General features: G+C 42.0%; 1 protein-coding gene across 9 annotated transcripts in view; it reads right to left on the bottom strand.

Moving 5' to 3' along the window:
* SFMBT2 (Scm like with four mbt domains 2) overlaps nucleotides 1-17,517 on the bottom strand; it is a 297,168-nt gene that overhangs the window by 46,023 nt on the left and 233,628 nt on the right. For all 9 annotated transcript variants that reach the window (XM_074405073.1, XM_074405075.1, XM_074405074.1 and 6 more), the window contains 2 exons: nucleotides 14,556-14,682; nucleotides 2,653-2,766 (listed from right to left, as the gene is read on the bottom strand). In XM_074405073.1, coding sequence (XP_074261174.1) covers nucleotides 2,653-2,766; nucleotides 14,556-14,682 — 241 coding nt within the window. The remainder of the gene's footprint in view (nucleotides 1-2,652; nucleotides 2,767-14,555; nucleotides 14,683-17,517) is intronic.

Raw genomic sequence — 17,517 nt, 5'->3', positions numbered from 1 at the left:
ACATAAGCATAAATTAATTCCAACAAAACTTCTAAAGCTGCTAGAGTCTGGCAGGTTTGGAGATGTAGTTTGCCTCTTTAAAGCAAAATGTATGTGCAAGGAATGCAAGCAAAAATAAATAAGGAAAATACTCCATAAAATCTCGCCTACTGTTGACTATCTGATATTCAGTTCCAGTTATTACTACAAAAAGGTCCACACGTAGGACCTCTCAGTGCAAAGTGAGTTTGGAATACTTGTCTCCTTTGGTCTTTGTTAATGGGATGGGGATGCCTGACCCCCTGGGAAAAAGCCAAGCACAACAGACCCGGATCCCAAATCCTAAAGAACCAGGTAATTTTATGGTGTTTGGCTCGGATAACCTTAACCCGTACGTGACTGTGCTCCAGAAAAACCCAAAGCACGTGCAGCCTCCCATATCCATGTGAAGTGGGGAGGGAGAGGATTCAGGACACCAGGTTCTCCTTGAGCGACAACAAGGACAAAGGGGATTGGAGCTCCAATCGCGCGACAAAACTCAGGGAGAGCCGATTGGCCATGCTGGCTGGGCAAGGTCAGAATCTGAAGCACTTCTTTTTTTAGACAGAGTGGAGTATGGATCTGTTGCCCAGGCTGGAGTGCAGTGGTGCAATCTCAGTTCACTGCAACCTCCGCCTCCCGGGTTCAAGCAATTCTTGTGCCTCAGCCTTCCAAGTAGCTGGAATTACAGACATCCACTACCACGCCTGGTTGATTTTTTTATATTTTTAGTAGAGATGGGGTTGCGCCATGTTGGCCGGGCTGGTTTTGAGCTCCTGACCTCAGGTGATCCACCTGCCTTGGCCTCCCAAAGTGCTGGGATTAGAGGCGTGAGCCACCACACCTGGCCAGAATCTGCATCATTTTAAGTGACAGGGGAAAATAATGTCCCTGAGGTTAAAATGATGAGTATATGATCAATGTTTTAGAATATTTTTAAATAAGGGGAAACTGTTGCTCTAAAGTGGATCAGACATTGAGTAGGATGGTTTAGGAAAAGGAGAATCCCGTAGCATCCACGTCTGTGTCTAATCTGAACTACCTACTTCTTTCACACACATAATGTCCTCTGGTGCTCTTAATAATGCTAGCTAGAGGAGCCCTGAAACCCTGTTGTCATCGGGGAACTGCAAGTCAACTATGCAGTGGAACTGGGGTGTCTCCAGCAATGTTGTGAGAGTCTACAGAAGCGACCACAGAACAGGCTGTTAGGAAGGAGGAAAGCTGGCACCTAAATTCCATAAAGAAAAGATAGAGATAGAATCTCTTTAACAGTTGAAACCTATTATCTTTAAGGACTCATCATTTTAAATAACACTTCTGATACATATTAGGATAGAATAATAAATGCAATGATTTATTAGGTTAGAAGATTATTAAATGGTACCATCCATTTTGTGATAATAACCTACAATAATATATGTTAAAACACACTGTTAGCGGGGCTTGGCGGCTCATGCCTGTAATCCCAGCACTTTGGGAGGCCAAGGCAGGTGGATCACTTGAGGTCAGGAGCTCGAGACCAGCCTGGCCAACATGGGGAAACCCTGTCTCTACTAAAAATATAAAATTATCCTGGCATGGTGGTGGGTGCCTGTAATCTCAGCTACTTAGGAGGCTGAGGCAGGAGAATCACTTGAACCTGGGAGGTGAAGGTTGCAGTGGGCCAAGATTGTGCCATTGCACTCCAGCCTGGCAATAAGAGTGAAATTCTGTCCCCAAAACAAAACAAATGAACAAAAAAACCACCGTTGCCTGTATTTAAATGTGCATGTGTGTGTGTGCACATGTGTATGAATGGGAGTGTACTGCTGGGTTATTTAACTGTTAATGGTTTTATTTGGTATTTCTGTAATCAAAGGGATGTGTGGTAATATACTTTATAAAGTACAGTTGAAATAACAGTGATTAGTTAGTGCTAAGAGAAGGTTAGGTGTTTGTTTTATTTATTTTTTGAGATGGAGTCTCACTCTGTCACCCAGGCTGGAGAACACTGGTGCTTGGTTGCAATCTTGGCTCATTGCACCATTGACCTCCTAGGCTCAAGCAATCCTCCCACCTTAGCCTCCAGAGTGGCCAGAGACATGTGCCACCCTACTCAACTAATCTACTTCTATATGTACTTCTTTTTTTATGTGTAGACGGTGTCTCACTATGCTGCCCAGGCTGGCCTCAAAATCATGGGCTCAAGCATCCTCCTGACATGGCCTCCCAAAGTACTAAGATTATAAGAATAAGGCACCTGCAACATGGTATTCTGCTGGTAGAAGCTACACGAGAAAAATCAGATCTTTCAAAGAAATGATAATACAATAATATAGTATGTTAACAATTTTTTTTTCACATCAAAACAATGAACTGTATAAAAACCTGAGAGTGACGATTTCAGGTATTTTTTCCTCTGCCTCTCTGTGACCTTCAACTGTCCCTCACTGTTAGTCTGTCAACCTGTGACATCATCTCACACAGACACTTAAAGATTAAGTGAGACAACAAAAACCTGGGTTCTCAGTGGAAAGTCAAAAATCTTATTTGTGCTTTAGAACTTGGTTATAATTTCTTTACAAAGCTGCCGATTGATTCACGAAGATTACCGATGTTATCCACCACCCCCCTGAACTGGGAACCACTTACAGACTGTTTTGTGTGGTGTAGTCAAAGGATAAGAATTGGCTTCACACCAGCCCACGGGGAAGATGTCCATGGATTCCACATCAACAATAACCTCTGGAACAGGAGTCTGCAGCCCTGCATGGGAAGACGTTGAGACAAGAGGTACAAACAGATCTTACCAACAAAGGAACAGAAGAACAACAAAAATAGGGCATCCCTAAGATTGAGAAAAACATTCCTTTACACGTTAAAAAACAAAAACCCTCAAGGACCTAAAAATAGAAATCCCATTTGACCCAGCAATCCCATTACTGGGTATATATCCAAAGGATTATAAATCATTCTACTACAAGGACACGTGCACACGAATGTTCATTGCAGCACTGTTTACAATAGCAAAGACCTGGAACCAACCCAAATGCCCAACGATGATAGACTGGATAGGGAAAATGTGGTACATATACACCATGGAATATTATGCAGCCATCAAAAACGATGAGTTCACGTCCTTTATAGGGACATGGATGAACCTGGAAACCATCATTCTCAGCAAACTGACACAAGAGCAGAAAATCAAACACCGTATATTCTCGCTCATAGGCGGGTGTTGAACAATGAGAACACATGGACACAGGGAGGGGAGCACTACACACTGGGGTCTGTTGGGGGGAAATGGGGGAGGGGCGGGGGGTGGGGAGGTGGGAAGAGATAGCATGGGGAGAAATGACAGATACAGGTGAGGGGACGGAAGGCAGCAAAGCACACTGCCATGTGTGTACCTATGCAACAATCTTGCATGTTCATCACATGTACCCCAAAACCTAAAATGCAATTAAAAAAAAAAAAATATGAAAAAAAAAAAAAAAAAAAACCAAAAACAAAACAGACAGCAGCTGAATGGAAGATACGACTTTAAAAGAGTCTTTAGTCTTATCACAAACGCTTGAGATAGAATAGGGCAGGAATAAAAGGGTTCAAATACAGTGAGGGTTTGGAAAAATAGAGATACTCCACCCTAAAAATAAAAAAAGGGAGGCAGCAAATCACACTGCCATGTGTGTACCTATACAACAATCTTGCATGTTCTTTACATGTACCCCCAAACCTAAAATGCAATTAAAAAATTTAAAAAACTTAAAAAAAAGAAGAGGAAGAAGGGCTGTAGGGAAAGACGAGCATCAGAGCAGGATTTGCTGAGAGAACGAGCATCTCCCTTTCCTAAGAACAGCTCTGAGGTTAAGGGAATGTGCCGGAGCTTGGGGTGGGACCGCAGGGCCCACATCTAAACCTTCATAATGTGCTTCACCCAATGCCAAGCCAAGACAACCTTCAATGAAAGAAAGTCAAGCATCACAGCTAAACGGAACCAGTAAAACTCAAAAACAAGGTTTATGATCAGTGTACATGGACAAGGCCCTTTCTCTAGGAATCTTGTCAACATATCAGTCTGGAGTCCCTTTGTTTTGGACTCAGTTTGTGGCCTGTAGACTTTGTCCATGCATGGAAAAGTCATTTATGTAGCAATGTCTAAAAAGCTCCCACTAAAAAGTGGGATCTGATGACTACTATCACATCCTGTTTCATCATTACAGTCAAGCCTTGTGATGACCTGGCTTCACAGCCAAGAAACTCTGAAAAAGACAACGAGTCTGCATTTAACAGTGGCAGAAGTTTCGAGGAGCTCTGGCTATGGAGAGAATAAATTTTGAACTAGTTAAAAGAAGAAAATTCGACACCAAATCAATAGTTAAGAAAAAAAAACCACTTTGAATCAGGAATCAAGAGATAACAGCTCCATTAATAAATGGTGACCCATGGACTCTGACCCCTTAATCCAGTTCTGCTGTGGTTTCCTCACTGAGAACCAAGATGAATAAAACACAGTGGCCAGGCGTGGTGGTTCATGACTGTAATCCCAGTGCTTTGGGAGGCCAAGGCGAGCAAATTGCTTGAGTCCCGGAGTTCAAGATCAGCCTGGGTAACATGGCAAGACCTCATCTCTACAAAAAAATATAAAATTAGCCTGGCGTGGTGGCAGGCACCAGTACTCAGGAAGCTGAGGCAGGAGTATTGCTTGAGTCCAGGAGTTTGAGACCAGCGTGGCTAACATGAAGAAACCTTGTCTCTATAAAAAATACAAAATTAGCCTGGCGTGGTAGCAGGTGCCTGTAGTCCCAGCTACTTGGGAGGCTGAGGTGGGAGGATTGCTCAAGTCTGGGAGGTCAAGGTTACAGAGAGCAGTGATTGCACGACTGCACTCCAACCTGACAGAGCAAGATGAAGGAAGGAAGGAAATAAGGAAGGAAGAAAGGAAGGAAGGAAGGAGGGAGGGAGGGAGGGAAGGAGGGAGGGAGAAAGGGAGGGAGGGAGGGAATGAATAACACAATAAGCCCCATCCATGTCATCTCACCACATCTGAAGAATTTTGAATCACATCCTCCCTCCCCACCAAAACTGTAACTTCATGACGCTAAATACAAACAATCAAACACAAAATGGTCCTAAATCTGGTGCGAGCTCCAATGGCTCTGACTTTTCATCATCAAGTAGACATAGTGAAGATGGAGTATGTTTGTTGCTAAACGTGGGCTCCCAATTTAGAGTTAAGCCAATATCTTGGTGCACATCAGGTGCCCTGAACATGGACAGTAGGTGCTTATGCATACATACTATCATTGCCACTCATCATTTGGAACTTTTGATTGGTTCTCAAAGAAATCAGTTACCACAACTGTTAGTCTTAACTTGTAAAATGTTTCATTCCCCTATAATTTAAAGGATATAGAAGATAAAGGAATGCTAGGAGGTTCATAGGGCTTATTTTTAAATAAGGTTGAATAAATAGACATTGTTTCTAATATTATAAGACTTGACCAATATTTAACCTAACTGCTAAAGGAATCAAACAAGAAAGAAGATGTTCAAAACAGACAAAAGGTAAAGAAACTCTCTCCAGAGGTATCAAATGTGGAAGTCCCTCTGCCTGTCCTGAAGGGTGTGGGACTGATTCTTCACAGTCCAACAAAGCGGGTCCCTGGGCAGGTTCCCATTACACATGCTCATTACCTCCTCCACAGACCCAAAGAGCATTTGTTTCCTAGCTACTCAACAATCTTGCTAACAGGTTAGATTCATTTACTAAATATATTTATATTTCCAGATTTAAGTTTAGCTACAAATAAGATTTTCAAGGTCATTAAAAGCAGTACTTCAAAAGGAAGCATAAAAGTAACTTTATGGCTTATTCCTTCCTAAATTATGACTTTCATCTTCTAATGTTCTGCTAGTTCAAACATCGCATCGTGTTAAGGCTTTAATATATACACTTCAGTACAATGTAGACATTAATATATTGCTAGGGCCGTCTTTACCATACTTTATAATCCTTTGATCATGTTTCTCATTCAATTAAACAAGAATTTATGAGGTCAGATGTGTCAGCCACCTTTCCCTCAAGAAAGTTACAGTTTTGCCTTCTACCACCCCAAATATATCCCATTACGGCATCTATTAAATGAGAATTGATGAAAAGGTTAGTTATTTATCACGTGGGGTAAGTGTTCCTGACCCTGAACAAATCGCATTCTAAATGATGGGTACCAAGTCTTCATTTCCCTTTACCAAGTTTATGAATTTCCATTCATCTGGCTGGACTCAGACAACCATCTTTTAAAACAAACTAATTGTCCAAGATAGGAGACCCAATAGCATGCAAAATAATCCATTAAAAGAATGTGTCCAGTGATCCTCCTTATTTGAGGACTGCCAGAAGTACATATGCAAAGCTGAATGTTCCACTGAAGACCACTGCAATGCCCTTCACCATTTTATAGAAAAATCCCCAACAAACAACACAGGACCATGCTCAATCTCTTGACTGTCTAAGCTGCATCTGGTCAGTATGAATTCCACTTGTTTATTTTTATCCATGGCCTTCATCTCAGAAACCATGAGAAAGCTTAAATCCCCATCGATGGGAAAGCACTTAGGTAAATCTGGGTGCTTCCATATGAAGAAATATTCTGCAGCTATAAAAAGGAATCAGACATTTCTTAATATATTTATATGTACAGATCTCTAAGATGCACTGCTGAGGGAAAAAGGCAGGGCGCAGAACACTGTGCATACCATCTGTTTAAAAAGGGGAAATAACATATATTCATATGTGCATTAACATAAATCAGGAAGGAAATGCAAAATACTAACACAGTGAGTGTCCACGAGGAAAGGAACCAGGTGGCTGGGGGCTGGGGGCACAGGAGTGGAGGAAGAATCTAATGCAAGATAAACTTTTAGGATATTTTAGCCTCTGTGAATGAGCTACCTGTTTTACAACCAAGGCCTCCACAATCAACACCATTGTAAAACATAACCAAAGATACCCAGAGAAGAAAGTTAAGATTCTCATATATAAATATGGCATTGCCACAGAGGATGGATTAATGAGGGGCTAATTACCACAAAGGAAAAGAAAACTAAACAGCAGTCAACATTTCACTTCTAAGAGAACAAAGAGTTTCTGTACTCACAATCTAAATGGACAAGAACACAGATTTCTGAGAATCCATTTGGAACTTTAAAATAGTTCTGTAGTTTGCTACCCTCCTTGTCCCTGGTTCAGCAGAACGCAGAGGTCTACCTGCCGCTCTCAAAGCAAAGAACACACCGTGGCTCCACCCAGCCGATGGCACAGGAGGCTGTAATCCAGAGGGCCCCCTATGCCATCCAGAGCCCCAGGATGAAAAGGGGAGACGCTTATGGCTTGGGAGGACACCTGAGTGTCTTCTCAGGAAAACAATTCTATCCAACTCCTAAAATTATGTAATTACTTCGCTCCCAGTGAGTCACGGGAGAGAGCATGGGCATGCATGAGCTCGGGTGAGAGATATCACAGGGCAGCAGAGGCGAGAGGGACCCGGGGCAAGGGAGGCAAATGAGCTCCACCTGCTTTGGGAAGAGAACTGGAGCAACTGCTTCCTCTCAGTTAAAGGCTGGAATAAGAAGAAGGAAAAGAAGTATTTAAGGGAATACATTATCCTTGCCTAATAAATGTCCCCACTAAAAGTTAACAGGCACAGTAAATGCTGACAGGCTCGAGTGTGAGATGAACAGGCAAAACACCAGCAGAATGAAAAGCCTGTGTGAGCGTCCATAAGTGAGACCTGAACGCTGGAAGCCCCACCTGCCCGCTAGGCCTGTTCCCTTTGCAGATGTCTATCAAGAAGGCCGGCGGGCAGAGCATCCCTGGGTCAGCGCTGGCCTAGGAAAAAAAGAAAAACAGCGGGCAAGGCTGTGGTGAGCAGGATCAAGGTATCATGGGAAACAGGTTAAAGGAAATGACAGAAATGGGATTAAACATGTATGTGGGGAGGGGGAGCGGGTGGAGAGAGGAGAGAGACCTGCTCAATAGCAAACACAGAGCTTACTCCATTCCAAGTGTTCAGTCCTCACAACAACCCTAAGAGATAGGGACTGTTTCTTCCCCATTTCAGAGATCAGTAAACGGAGGTGCAGGAAGAGATCAAGTGGCCAGTAAGAGGCAGCTGTAGGATTTAAACCTGGGCAGTCCAGCTCCAAAGCCTTAGAAAGCACCTGGGGTGGGCAGCTTTCTTTTTCCTTCTTGTTCTTATTTCCGGGTCGGGGGTGTATGTCTAGCATTCGTCTCCCTCCTGTTAGGACCCCATACTGTTTTTGCAGAATTCCCACCATGCAGTAGCTCTTGCCTGCTGCTACAGGAGGAAAAGCCAGGTCACCCTGGGGGGTGGTGGTGGTGGTGCGGGGAAACCAACCCCTTCAGTGAGAACGTGCTCACTGGGAAGTCACCTACATCACAATGGCAGCTGGAAAACCCGAACTTTGCTGTGGTTCTTGCTGCGGAGTCCGGTGGAGAGACGATTCCCTGGCCTCTGGTCAATGGTCTTCCAAAATCATTCCCAATGGACTTATGACAGCCAGAAACAGTCCTGCTGCTGGGCACCAAAACCTAACAGAGCACCAGCCTTCAGACCAAACACCTGTGGCGGGATTAAACACTTCATCCCAGAGACAACTCCTGCGGGTCACCTGCTTTAACTGCCTGGAAAATATTGCTCCTGTATTCCCATCTGCTGAAGCAGCTTCTCCCACTAAGGTCTCATGCAGGCCAAACTTTTTGTTTTTAAAGATTTTAAAACCACCCATCCTGGCTTGAAATGTAATTATTTTCACGTTTCCATGTTCCCTTGTTTCAGTTTTGCAAGTATCTGCAAAATGCCTATTAACTACCTGACCTTTTCACCGGTTCCATAAAAGCTTAAGTGTCTGTGTTCCATACTCAGTCTCCCAAACATATGAGGTGGGCTCAGATGGGTTTCTCTGAGCCACACCATGCCTTGCCCATTGACCTACTAGAGTAGTTCACAAACTCTAGGCTGCATGAGAAACATTTGGGGAGGGAGACTTTACAAATGCAGATTCCGAGAGACCATGCTGTGGGACTCAGAGGAGGCACTGTGTCTGGGAGAAATGTGCATTCTAATAGGACCCCGTTGACTTGGAGGTGGAGGGCAGTTTGTAGAACTCAGTCAACCATGGAAACAAACCAGTCAAGGGGTTTCTGAATTTTAGCTTCCAGTATAAAATATCTCACTGTCCCCAAATTCAGGTGGCCAAACAGTAGCTGTTGAGGGACTGCTGTATCTTAAATCACTATTTTGTTCAGGAATACACATTTTATTTCTTCCTCAGAGCTATTTAGCAAACACTGAGCGAGCAAAGGTTACATGACCTCCTGAAAAACACTGTGCCTTGTCAGATGCGCGGAGATGGGCAGAGCCCTGTGAAACCGCGTCCAGCACCACTCAGGAGGTTTGCAGACACTAGTGCTCCTTTTGGCTGGAGCACAGGCTCCTGCAGGTGGCATATCTGAAAAGAAAAGTGCTGCCTAATAATAACATCAGGGATTTACATTTACTGAGCAGTGACTACTACACGCCAACCACGACTCCTGCATTCTATCAGTGTTCATCCACTCGCCACCATCCTGCAAGACAGATTCTATCACTGGCTGTTTTATACAGCTGCACAAACAAGCAAAGAGATTTTACACTCAGAAAGTGCCAAGATCACATATTCAGGAAGCATATGTTTCTACAGGGGATGGGTTGCTGAATGTCATGTCATGGAATTTAGTCTTTACTCAATAGCAGAGATTTGGAACCAACCCAAATGCCCATCAATGGTAGACTGGATGAAGAAAATGTGGCACATATACACCATGGAATACTATGCAGCCATAAAAAAGAATGAGTTCATGTCCTTTGCAGGGACATGGATGAAGCTAGAAACCATGAGCCTCAGCAAACTAACACAGGAACAGAAAAACCAAACACTGCATGTTCTCAACTCGTAAGTGGGAACTGAACAATGAGAACACATGAATACAGAGAGGGGAACATCACACACTGAGGCCTGTCGCCGGGTGGGGGACAAGGGGAGGGAGAGCATTAGGACAAATGCCTAGTGCATGTGGGGCTTAAAACCTATTTGACGGGTTGGCAGGTGCAGCAAATCACCCTGGCACATGTATATCTATGTAACAGACTGCATGTTTTACATATGTATCCCAGAATTTACAGTAAAATAAAAAAAAAAAAAGAAACACAGACCTACTGTGTATTTGGAAGAAGGCAATGCCTGTATTTTATAAAAATTACCTCAAAGTCCCATGAAAAGGTGGAGAAAGCATCACAAGTAAAAAGCAAGAAACAACCAATCAAAGTAGGAGATGGAGGACATACACGCAATCTTTCTTAACAAGAGGTTAAGAAAACGTCCAGCATCTTCCGGCCATCACTCCCACGAACACAGGCCACTGCAGCAGGTGAAGAGAGGGCAGTGGCCCTGCCAGGTGGGGCAACTGCCCCTGCGGGTTGCTGTGCTGTGTCTCCACCTTGGAGGCTGGGTACAACTGAGGCAAGTGGAGAAGGAAAGGTCAGCACAGCAGGGTGAGTTCAGACATCTATCCCACCTCTGTGTCCCTAGTCCTTTTAATGTGCCTCTGGGGACATTTCCAAGGAAGCCCGGAATTAGGACTGGCCCCTCTATCAACTAACTCTTCAGTCCTACGTTCACCACAAGCCACCTACCTCTTAAAACTCTTGCCAATAAATAAGGTGGCCAGGTCTGTGAGGACCAAAAAGACCAGATGGCAAATTATTATGAAAGTAGATAAACATAAAGCATTATGACTGATAATCGACCTTGTAAAAAGCCATTTTCAAATTCAGCGTGATTTGACTCATGTGAGGGACTTAGAATCATTAACTTCAAAGAGACAGGAAGGAGAATGGTGTCTATCAGGGGCTGAGGAGGGAAGGGAGACTTTTACAAAGAGAGAGTTTCAGTTTTGTACAATGAAAAATGTTCTGGAGATGGATGCTAGTGACGGGTTTATCACAGTGGGAATAAACCTTTAGCCACTGAACTGTATAATTAAAAATGGCTAATGTGGTAAATTTCATGTTATATGTATTTTAAATGATTTTTTCAGATGAAAATTTTTTGCAATAAAATATCTCAATAAAATCACTCAAAAGTTCTTGTCAATCTATTGCATTAACCGCTAAAAATGTGAGCTAGAAATCTACCAGGTAGATTTCCTACACTGCATTTGAAGTGCAATGTAAGTGATGCATATGTATCTGTTTAGCCAGGGGTCTAGGAAAAATGATTCTGAGAAAGAAGATTCCAAAAAAGAAGCTAAGGAAGACAACACAAGCATGTGACCCTCCTTCTAGGCTAAAGAGCTAGGAGAGCACATAGAACTGCCAGACCAATGTATCTGTCCCATTAAAAGAATGACTGGAAATGAACAGAAAGTCACTTGGTTTGTGGTATGGCAGGGCTGTGAGTGTGGGAGCCAGTGTGTGTGGCCACAGTGCTAGAGGCCTAAGACTGAAAGTAACTTGTGTTATACTAACAATATTCACAGTTACAGACGTGATGACCTGCAGCTGAACACTGACCTAAGAGAAGCCACTGCCTCCTCTCTGGAACACTGGCCCCAGCGTAATCCATCACCCTTGTTAACTACCACTGGTTTCTGAAAGCTTAAAATTCTTTTCAAGTATGAATCTAAAATAATATTACATCATCTCATATATTCATTGCTCCCTCTTGAACAACAGCCCCTTTAGAGACATGTAAAGAATGAATCAACTTCAAGAGACATCAAATATTGACTAGAAAGAATCATTTTAATTACCTAATGGTAGTCAATCAGTCCAGTGCTGAAAAGACTTCAAATCAATTTAGTGCATGGAAATAACTAATAAAATTGTTACAAAGTACTTTATAAATTTAACGTGTCAAATAAATGGCCTATAATCGGAATAATCATCATTAAATAAAATACTTTAACAGCCACAAGGTGACCATGATGAATCTCTGTCATTTTATCCCCAAGATGGAGGAAAGGAAACACCAGAGAGATAAAACTGAAATAATGAGAGCTAAGTGCCATTAAGCTGTCGCTTTGAAAGGTCAGTGCTCAGTAAGGGCCAGAATCAAAATGAAAACAAAAACCAAAATTCAAGCAAGACCCAGGAAACTGACTGGAATTTTCCTTTATTTGTATGCAATGTCTTTTGTGAGTGATGACAAAGATGCATGATTTTGAACAGTAACTACAGGTAATATACTATTCAACAGATAATACTCAACCGACTATTCACAAACACTTTTTGAAACAATGTGTCAGGTCTGGGAAAACAGTCAGTGTATATTTTCTAATCTGCTTCCTAAAGCTAACTAATTTTCATTACTACCCAATGAAAGCACTCTGGGGAATAAGAAAAATATCTGACATGAGCTGACTTTCATTTCCTTGCTGGAAAACCAAAAATCTGTATTCAAAGAAGAGGCCAAAGAAGAAAATACTGCCCCAAATGTTAAATATACACTAAATGTTGTTCATCATTCTGTTTAAGACATGGGAAGCATGGCCGGGCGCGGTGGCTCAAGCCTGTAATCCCAGCACTTTGGGAGGCCGAGGCGGGTGGATCACGAGGTTGAAAGATCGAGACCATCCTGGTCAACATGGTGAAACCCCGTCTCTACTAAAAATACAATAAAACTAGCTGGGCATGGTGGCGTGTGCCTGTAATCCCAGCTACTTAGGAGGCTGAGGCAGGAGAATTGCCTGAGACCAGGAGGCGGAGGTTGCGGCGAGCCGAGATCGTGCCATTGCACTCCAGCCTGGGTAACAAGAGTGAAACTCCGTCTCAAAAAAACAAAAACAAAAACAAAACAAAACAAAAAGACATGGGAAGCCGTAGGGTTTGGTGAATTAAGCAACAGAGAAAATGTCAAGAGCAATGGAATTGAACCCCAGGCAGATCTTAATAGCTTAGCTAGTTTCTCCACCTATAAAAACCAGGACATTCTTACTGCTGTTTGTGTTAGGTAATTAACAGTCATAAAACATGCTGAAAGTAGAAACTGCTAAATAAATAATGACTGCCAAAGAATTTTTACCACAACATGCTAAATAATAAGGATAAAACATGGGCTTTTAACCACCATTTTTGTTTTCAAATTAATAATGCAAACAAGAGTCCAATCTCGTTAAGATGGCTCAGCATACTGTTAGATAGCAAGTTAAATTTTAGTCATTAGAGAGTACAGAAAGAATCTTGTTTCTTCCAGAGTAGCGGTTCACTCAATTCTAGGTGGAACTGTGGAAACAAAGCCATGTTCTATTCCTGTAAACTGCAGAAATGTTACCACATTGCCTGTGTCTACACTTTGGTTAATTCCAGACAGAGGCCATTCTACTTGAAGACCCACTAAGCAATCAACTTTTTGGGAATTTCCATTTATCTCACATTGATTTTGGAACCCTAAACATCAGTAACATTTTAAACCATTTTCTGGGAACTGGTGACATAGTGATGTCAGCCACAATGACTGTTTTCCACACTTCTCAATCCCTGGGATGAGACTGTAGGCCTACCTCAGAACTTTGCAGGCATTTTATAGTTGCATAGTGAAGAAATACAAATGGAGAAGATCTCAGTACCAATTCTGTGACTTTCCTTCTAAATTTTTTAATTCCAAGCATGGTATTGAGTAAGCCATAAGATTTAAACTATGAACTAGAAGAGCTAACATTATTTTACTATTCATATTTGTTCATTTTTTGCAGATACACTTGAAATAACTACTGAGTATTATGAAATCCTAGGGGGGAAAAAAAAAAGAATTATAAGTCACAGAAAGATTGGAAAGCCTTGGAGATCAAACCCATTTTAATTATTTCTCACTGAAAACACACCAGCTGGAAAATATGGTTTTCTACTTAAATATAAAATCTGATCAGGATTCTGTTCACAAAATACGCTGTTCTGTGAGTTTTCTTACACCTCTAAATACTCTAGCTATAAAGAAGAGTTTCAACATCACTGAACAAACAAGCCTAAATCCTGTTTATTAGACATTTGGGGAGAAAGTCATCCTCCAGGTACTATTTTGAGGAAGAATTAAATATCTACAGAAGAAACCAAAGTAAAAGACATTACCACATTAAAATACAAATATACAATTTTGTCCTCATAATAACCAAGACCTCAAATCCCAGTTTTGGTGACTCACATTAATTTAATTATGACATTTGCTTTACTAATCGTAGATGTAGAAAGACCACTGTGTTCCAAACATAATTATCTCACCAGCATTTCATTGCATGAAATTATTAGTTGAGAGCCTCTGAATAAATTTATACTTGATTAGTTTCACTTATTTAAGAACACTGAATAATTTAAGATCTGTTTAAATGAAACAGAAGCAAGGGGCCCTCTGAGAAGGGCTGCGTTACCCCACACCTGCCATCTCAATAAACCGTACATTACTCCCCCCTGCAACTGCTACCCTCAGTGAGTACGAACCTTCCAGGTGAAGCCACATCAGCCTTCCCTTCACACTCACAACGGAGGCCACACACAGTTCTCCTGGATTCCTGGGGTTCACAGCTTCAAGTTTCATGTTCTTTGTGAAACCTCGACTGAATGATGTCTGCAAGACAAACAGGACCGACACTGAGCCAGTGCTGACACAGCCGGACAAAGCTGGGCCGGTGAAGAAAGAGAAAGAAATGCACGCAGATCCTACATCAATAAGACTGGCTTGTGTGAGTGTTTGTTCCTTCCCACCGCTCATGAAGAAAGAACCAGCGGGTCTTCATTTCTTAGAACTATGCCTAGCACACAGTAGGTACCTAATAATATTTGTTAAAGGAGTGAGAGTATGAATTCCTTCTCTCTCCAGTTCCACATGCACCCTTCCTTCTATGGGATCACTGATGTACATACCATTTCTTCCACCTTCCTATATCCCTGGGTAACAGTTCAAGTGGGTAGATAGAGTTTCTATACGGCATCATTTTCCATTAAAGGAAGTGGGAAGAATATCCTTTAGAATTTTTCATAGTCAAAGGTCGGGCGTGGTGGCTCATGTCCGTAATTCCCAGCACTGCAGGAGGCTGAGGTGGGCAGATCACTTGAGGTCAGGAGTCCAAGACTAGCCTGGCCAACATGATGAATCTCCATCTCTACTAAAATACAAAAACTAGCTGAGCATGGTGGCATGTGCCTGTAATCCTAGCTACTCAGGAGGCTGAGGCAGGAGACTCACTTGAACCCAGGAGGCAGAGGTTGCAGTGAGCTGAGATCTCACCACCTCACTCCAGCCTGGGCAAAAGAGCGAGACTCTGTCTCAAAAAAAAAAAAAAAATAAATAAATAAATAAATAAATAATTTTTTCTGTAGTAATGTAGGTCTTTTTGATGATCAATTCTTGTACTTTTCTTTGATCTGAAGTTATCTTTATTTTCCTTTGTTCTTTGCTAATTGACTTTTTAAGATCACTTTAAACATTTTTATATAGAGTAAAATTCAGTCTTTTGGGTAATGTTGTTCTATGAGGGTAACGCTGTGAGACCAGTGCATTTCATTATGTAGCATGATAACCACAACCAACACACTGAGCCACTCCTTTGCCCCCTAAATACCCTTGCACCGGGGTCCTTTGGTAATCAGTCCCTCCAAAGCACTCAATTCCTGGCAACCATCAATCTGTTTCCTGTTCCTATAATTTCCTTTATATTTCTTTATAATCTCATTATGAGAAAATTTTCCTTTATATCTACAGTTCTTAAACTTTAGGATCAGAATCCCTGTTTTATTCTGTAAGTCACGTAAATGGACTCACACTATCTGCAGCCTTTGGAGTCTGGCTTCTTTCACTTAGCATAATGTACTGAGACGCATCCATGCTATTACATGATATGGAAGTTTCTTCTGCTTTCTTGCTGAGTAGTTTGTACAGATGCACCATAGCTTATCTATCCACTAACCAGTTAAAGGGCATTTGAGCTGTTTTCAGTGATTGTGATTAAAGCTGCTGTAAACATTCTGGTACAACTTTTCACATAAACATAAGTATATTAATCTGCTCAGGCTGCTATAGCAAAATACTACAGACTGTGAGGTTTAAGCAACAGAAATTTATTTTCTCATGGTCTTGGAGGCTGAAGTCATAGATCAGGGTGGTGGCAGGGCAGGCTTCTTCTGAGACCTCTCCCTTTGACTTGCAGATGGCGTCTTCTCTCTGTGTATTCATGTGGTCATGGCTCTGTGTGTACTTAGCAGTTCTAATTTCAGCATGCTTTATGTCTGGTAATTACCTAACATAAACAGCAGTAAGAGTGTCCTGATTTGTACAGGTGGAGAAACTAGCTAAGCCATTACGATCTGTTTGGGGCTGAATCCCCTCTTCTTTTTTTTAAATTGCAGACAGGGACTCATTCTGTTGCCTAGGCTGGAGTATAGCAGCATGATCTCAGCTCACTGCAACCTCTGCCTCCTGTGTTCAACTGATTCTCCTGCCTCAGCCTCCTGAGTAGCTGGGACTATAAGCATGCACCACCACGTCCAGCTAATTCTTTTTTGTATTTTTAGTAGAGTCGGGGTGTCACCATGTTGGTCAGGCTGGTCATGAACTCCTGACATCAAGTGATCTGCCCACCTTGGCCTCACAAAGTGCTGCAACTACAGGTGTGAGCCACTGTGCCTGGTACCCACTTTTCTTATAAGGACACCAGTTATACTGAATGAGGGCCCATGCTTAGGACCTCGTTTTACCTTAATTACTTATTTAAGACCTTATCTCCAAAGACACTCATATGCTGAGGTATTGGGGGTTACAATTTGAACATATGAATTTGGGAGAGGCACAATCCAACCCATACCATTAAGTTTGCATTACTCTAGAGATGGGACTGCCAGATCATATGGTAAATGAACTTTTAACCTATTAAGAAGCTGCCAAAATGTTTGCCAAAGTTGCTATGGCATTTTGCATTCTCATGAGCAGTGTAGGAGAGTTTTAGTTGCTACATATCCTCATCAGCACCTGATGTTGCCAGTATTTCAAAATCTCCTAACAGATATCTAGTGGTGTCTCACGGTGGTGTTAGTTTGCATTTGCCCTGCTGACTACTGATGCTCAGCATGTTTTCCTGTGTTTTTCTGGGGCATCCATACATCTTCTTTGGTTAAGTGTCTATTTTTATTCTTATTCAGCCACCTCTTCTGGGTCTTCAATTCTCTGTGATAACTGTCCCTCAAATGCTGAAATTCCATTTGTCCTTCATTTCCCTGTCCATCATCTTCTGCTTTTCAGACAGAATAATTTCTGTCTACAAGGTCATGGACTCTTTCCTCTGTCATCCCCATTAAGTCACTTCAATGAATTTGTTGATTTCAGATACTGTATTTTTAAGTTCTAGAATTTCTCTTTTGTACAGTTTCTACTTCTTCTTAAGGACTTCCTATCTTTCAATTCATTATG

This window comes from Saimiri boliviensis, chromosome 8 (genome assembly GCF_048565385.1).
Source record: "Saimiri boliviensis isolate mSaiBol1 chromosome 8, mSaiBol1.pri, whole genome shotgun sequence".
Taxonomy (NCBI): Eukaryota; Metazoa; Chordata; class Mammalia; order Primates; family Cebidae; genus Saimiri; species Saimiri boliviensis.
This window is presented reverse-complemented; position numbering and strand designations above follow the sequence as displayed.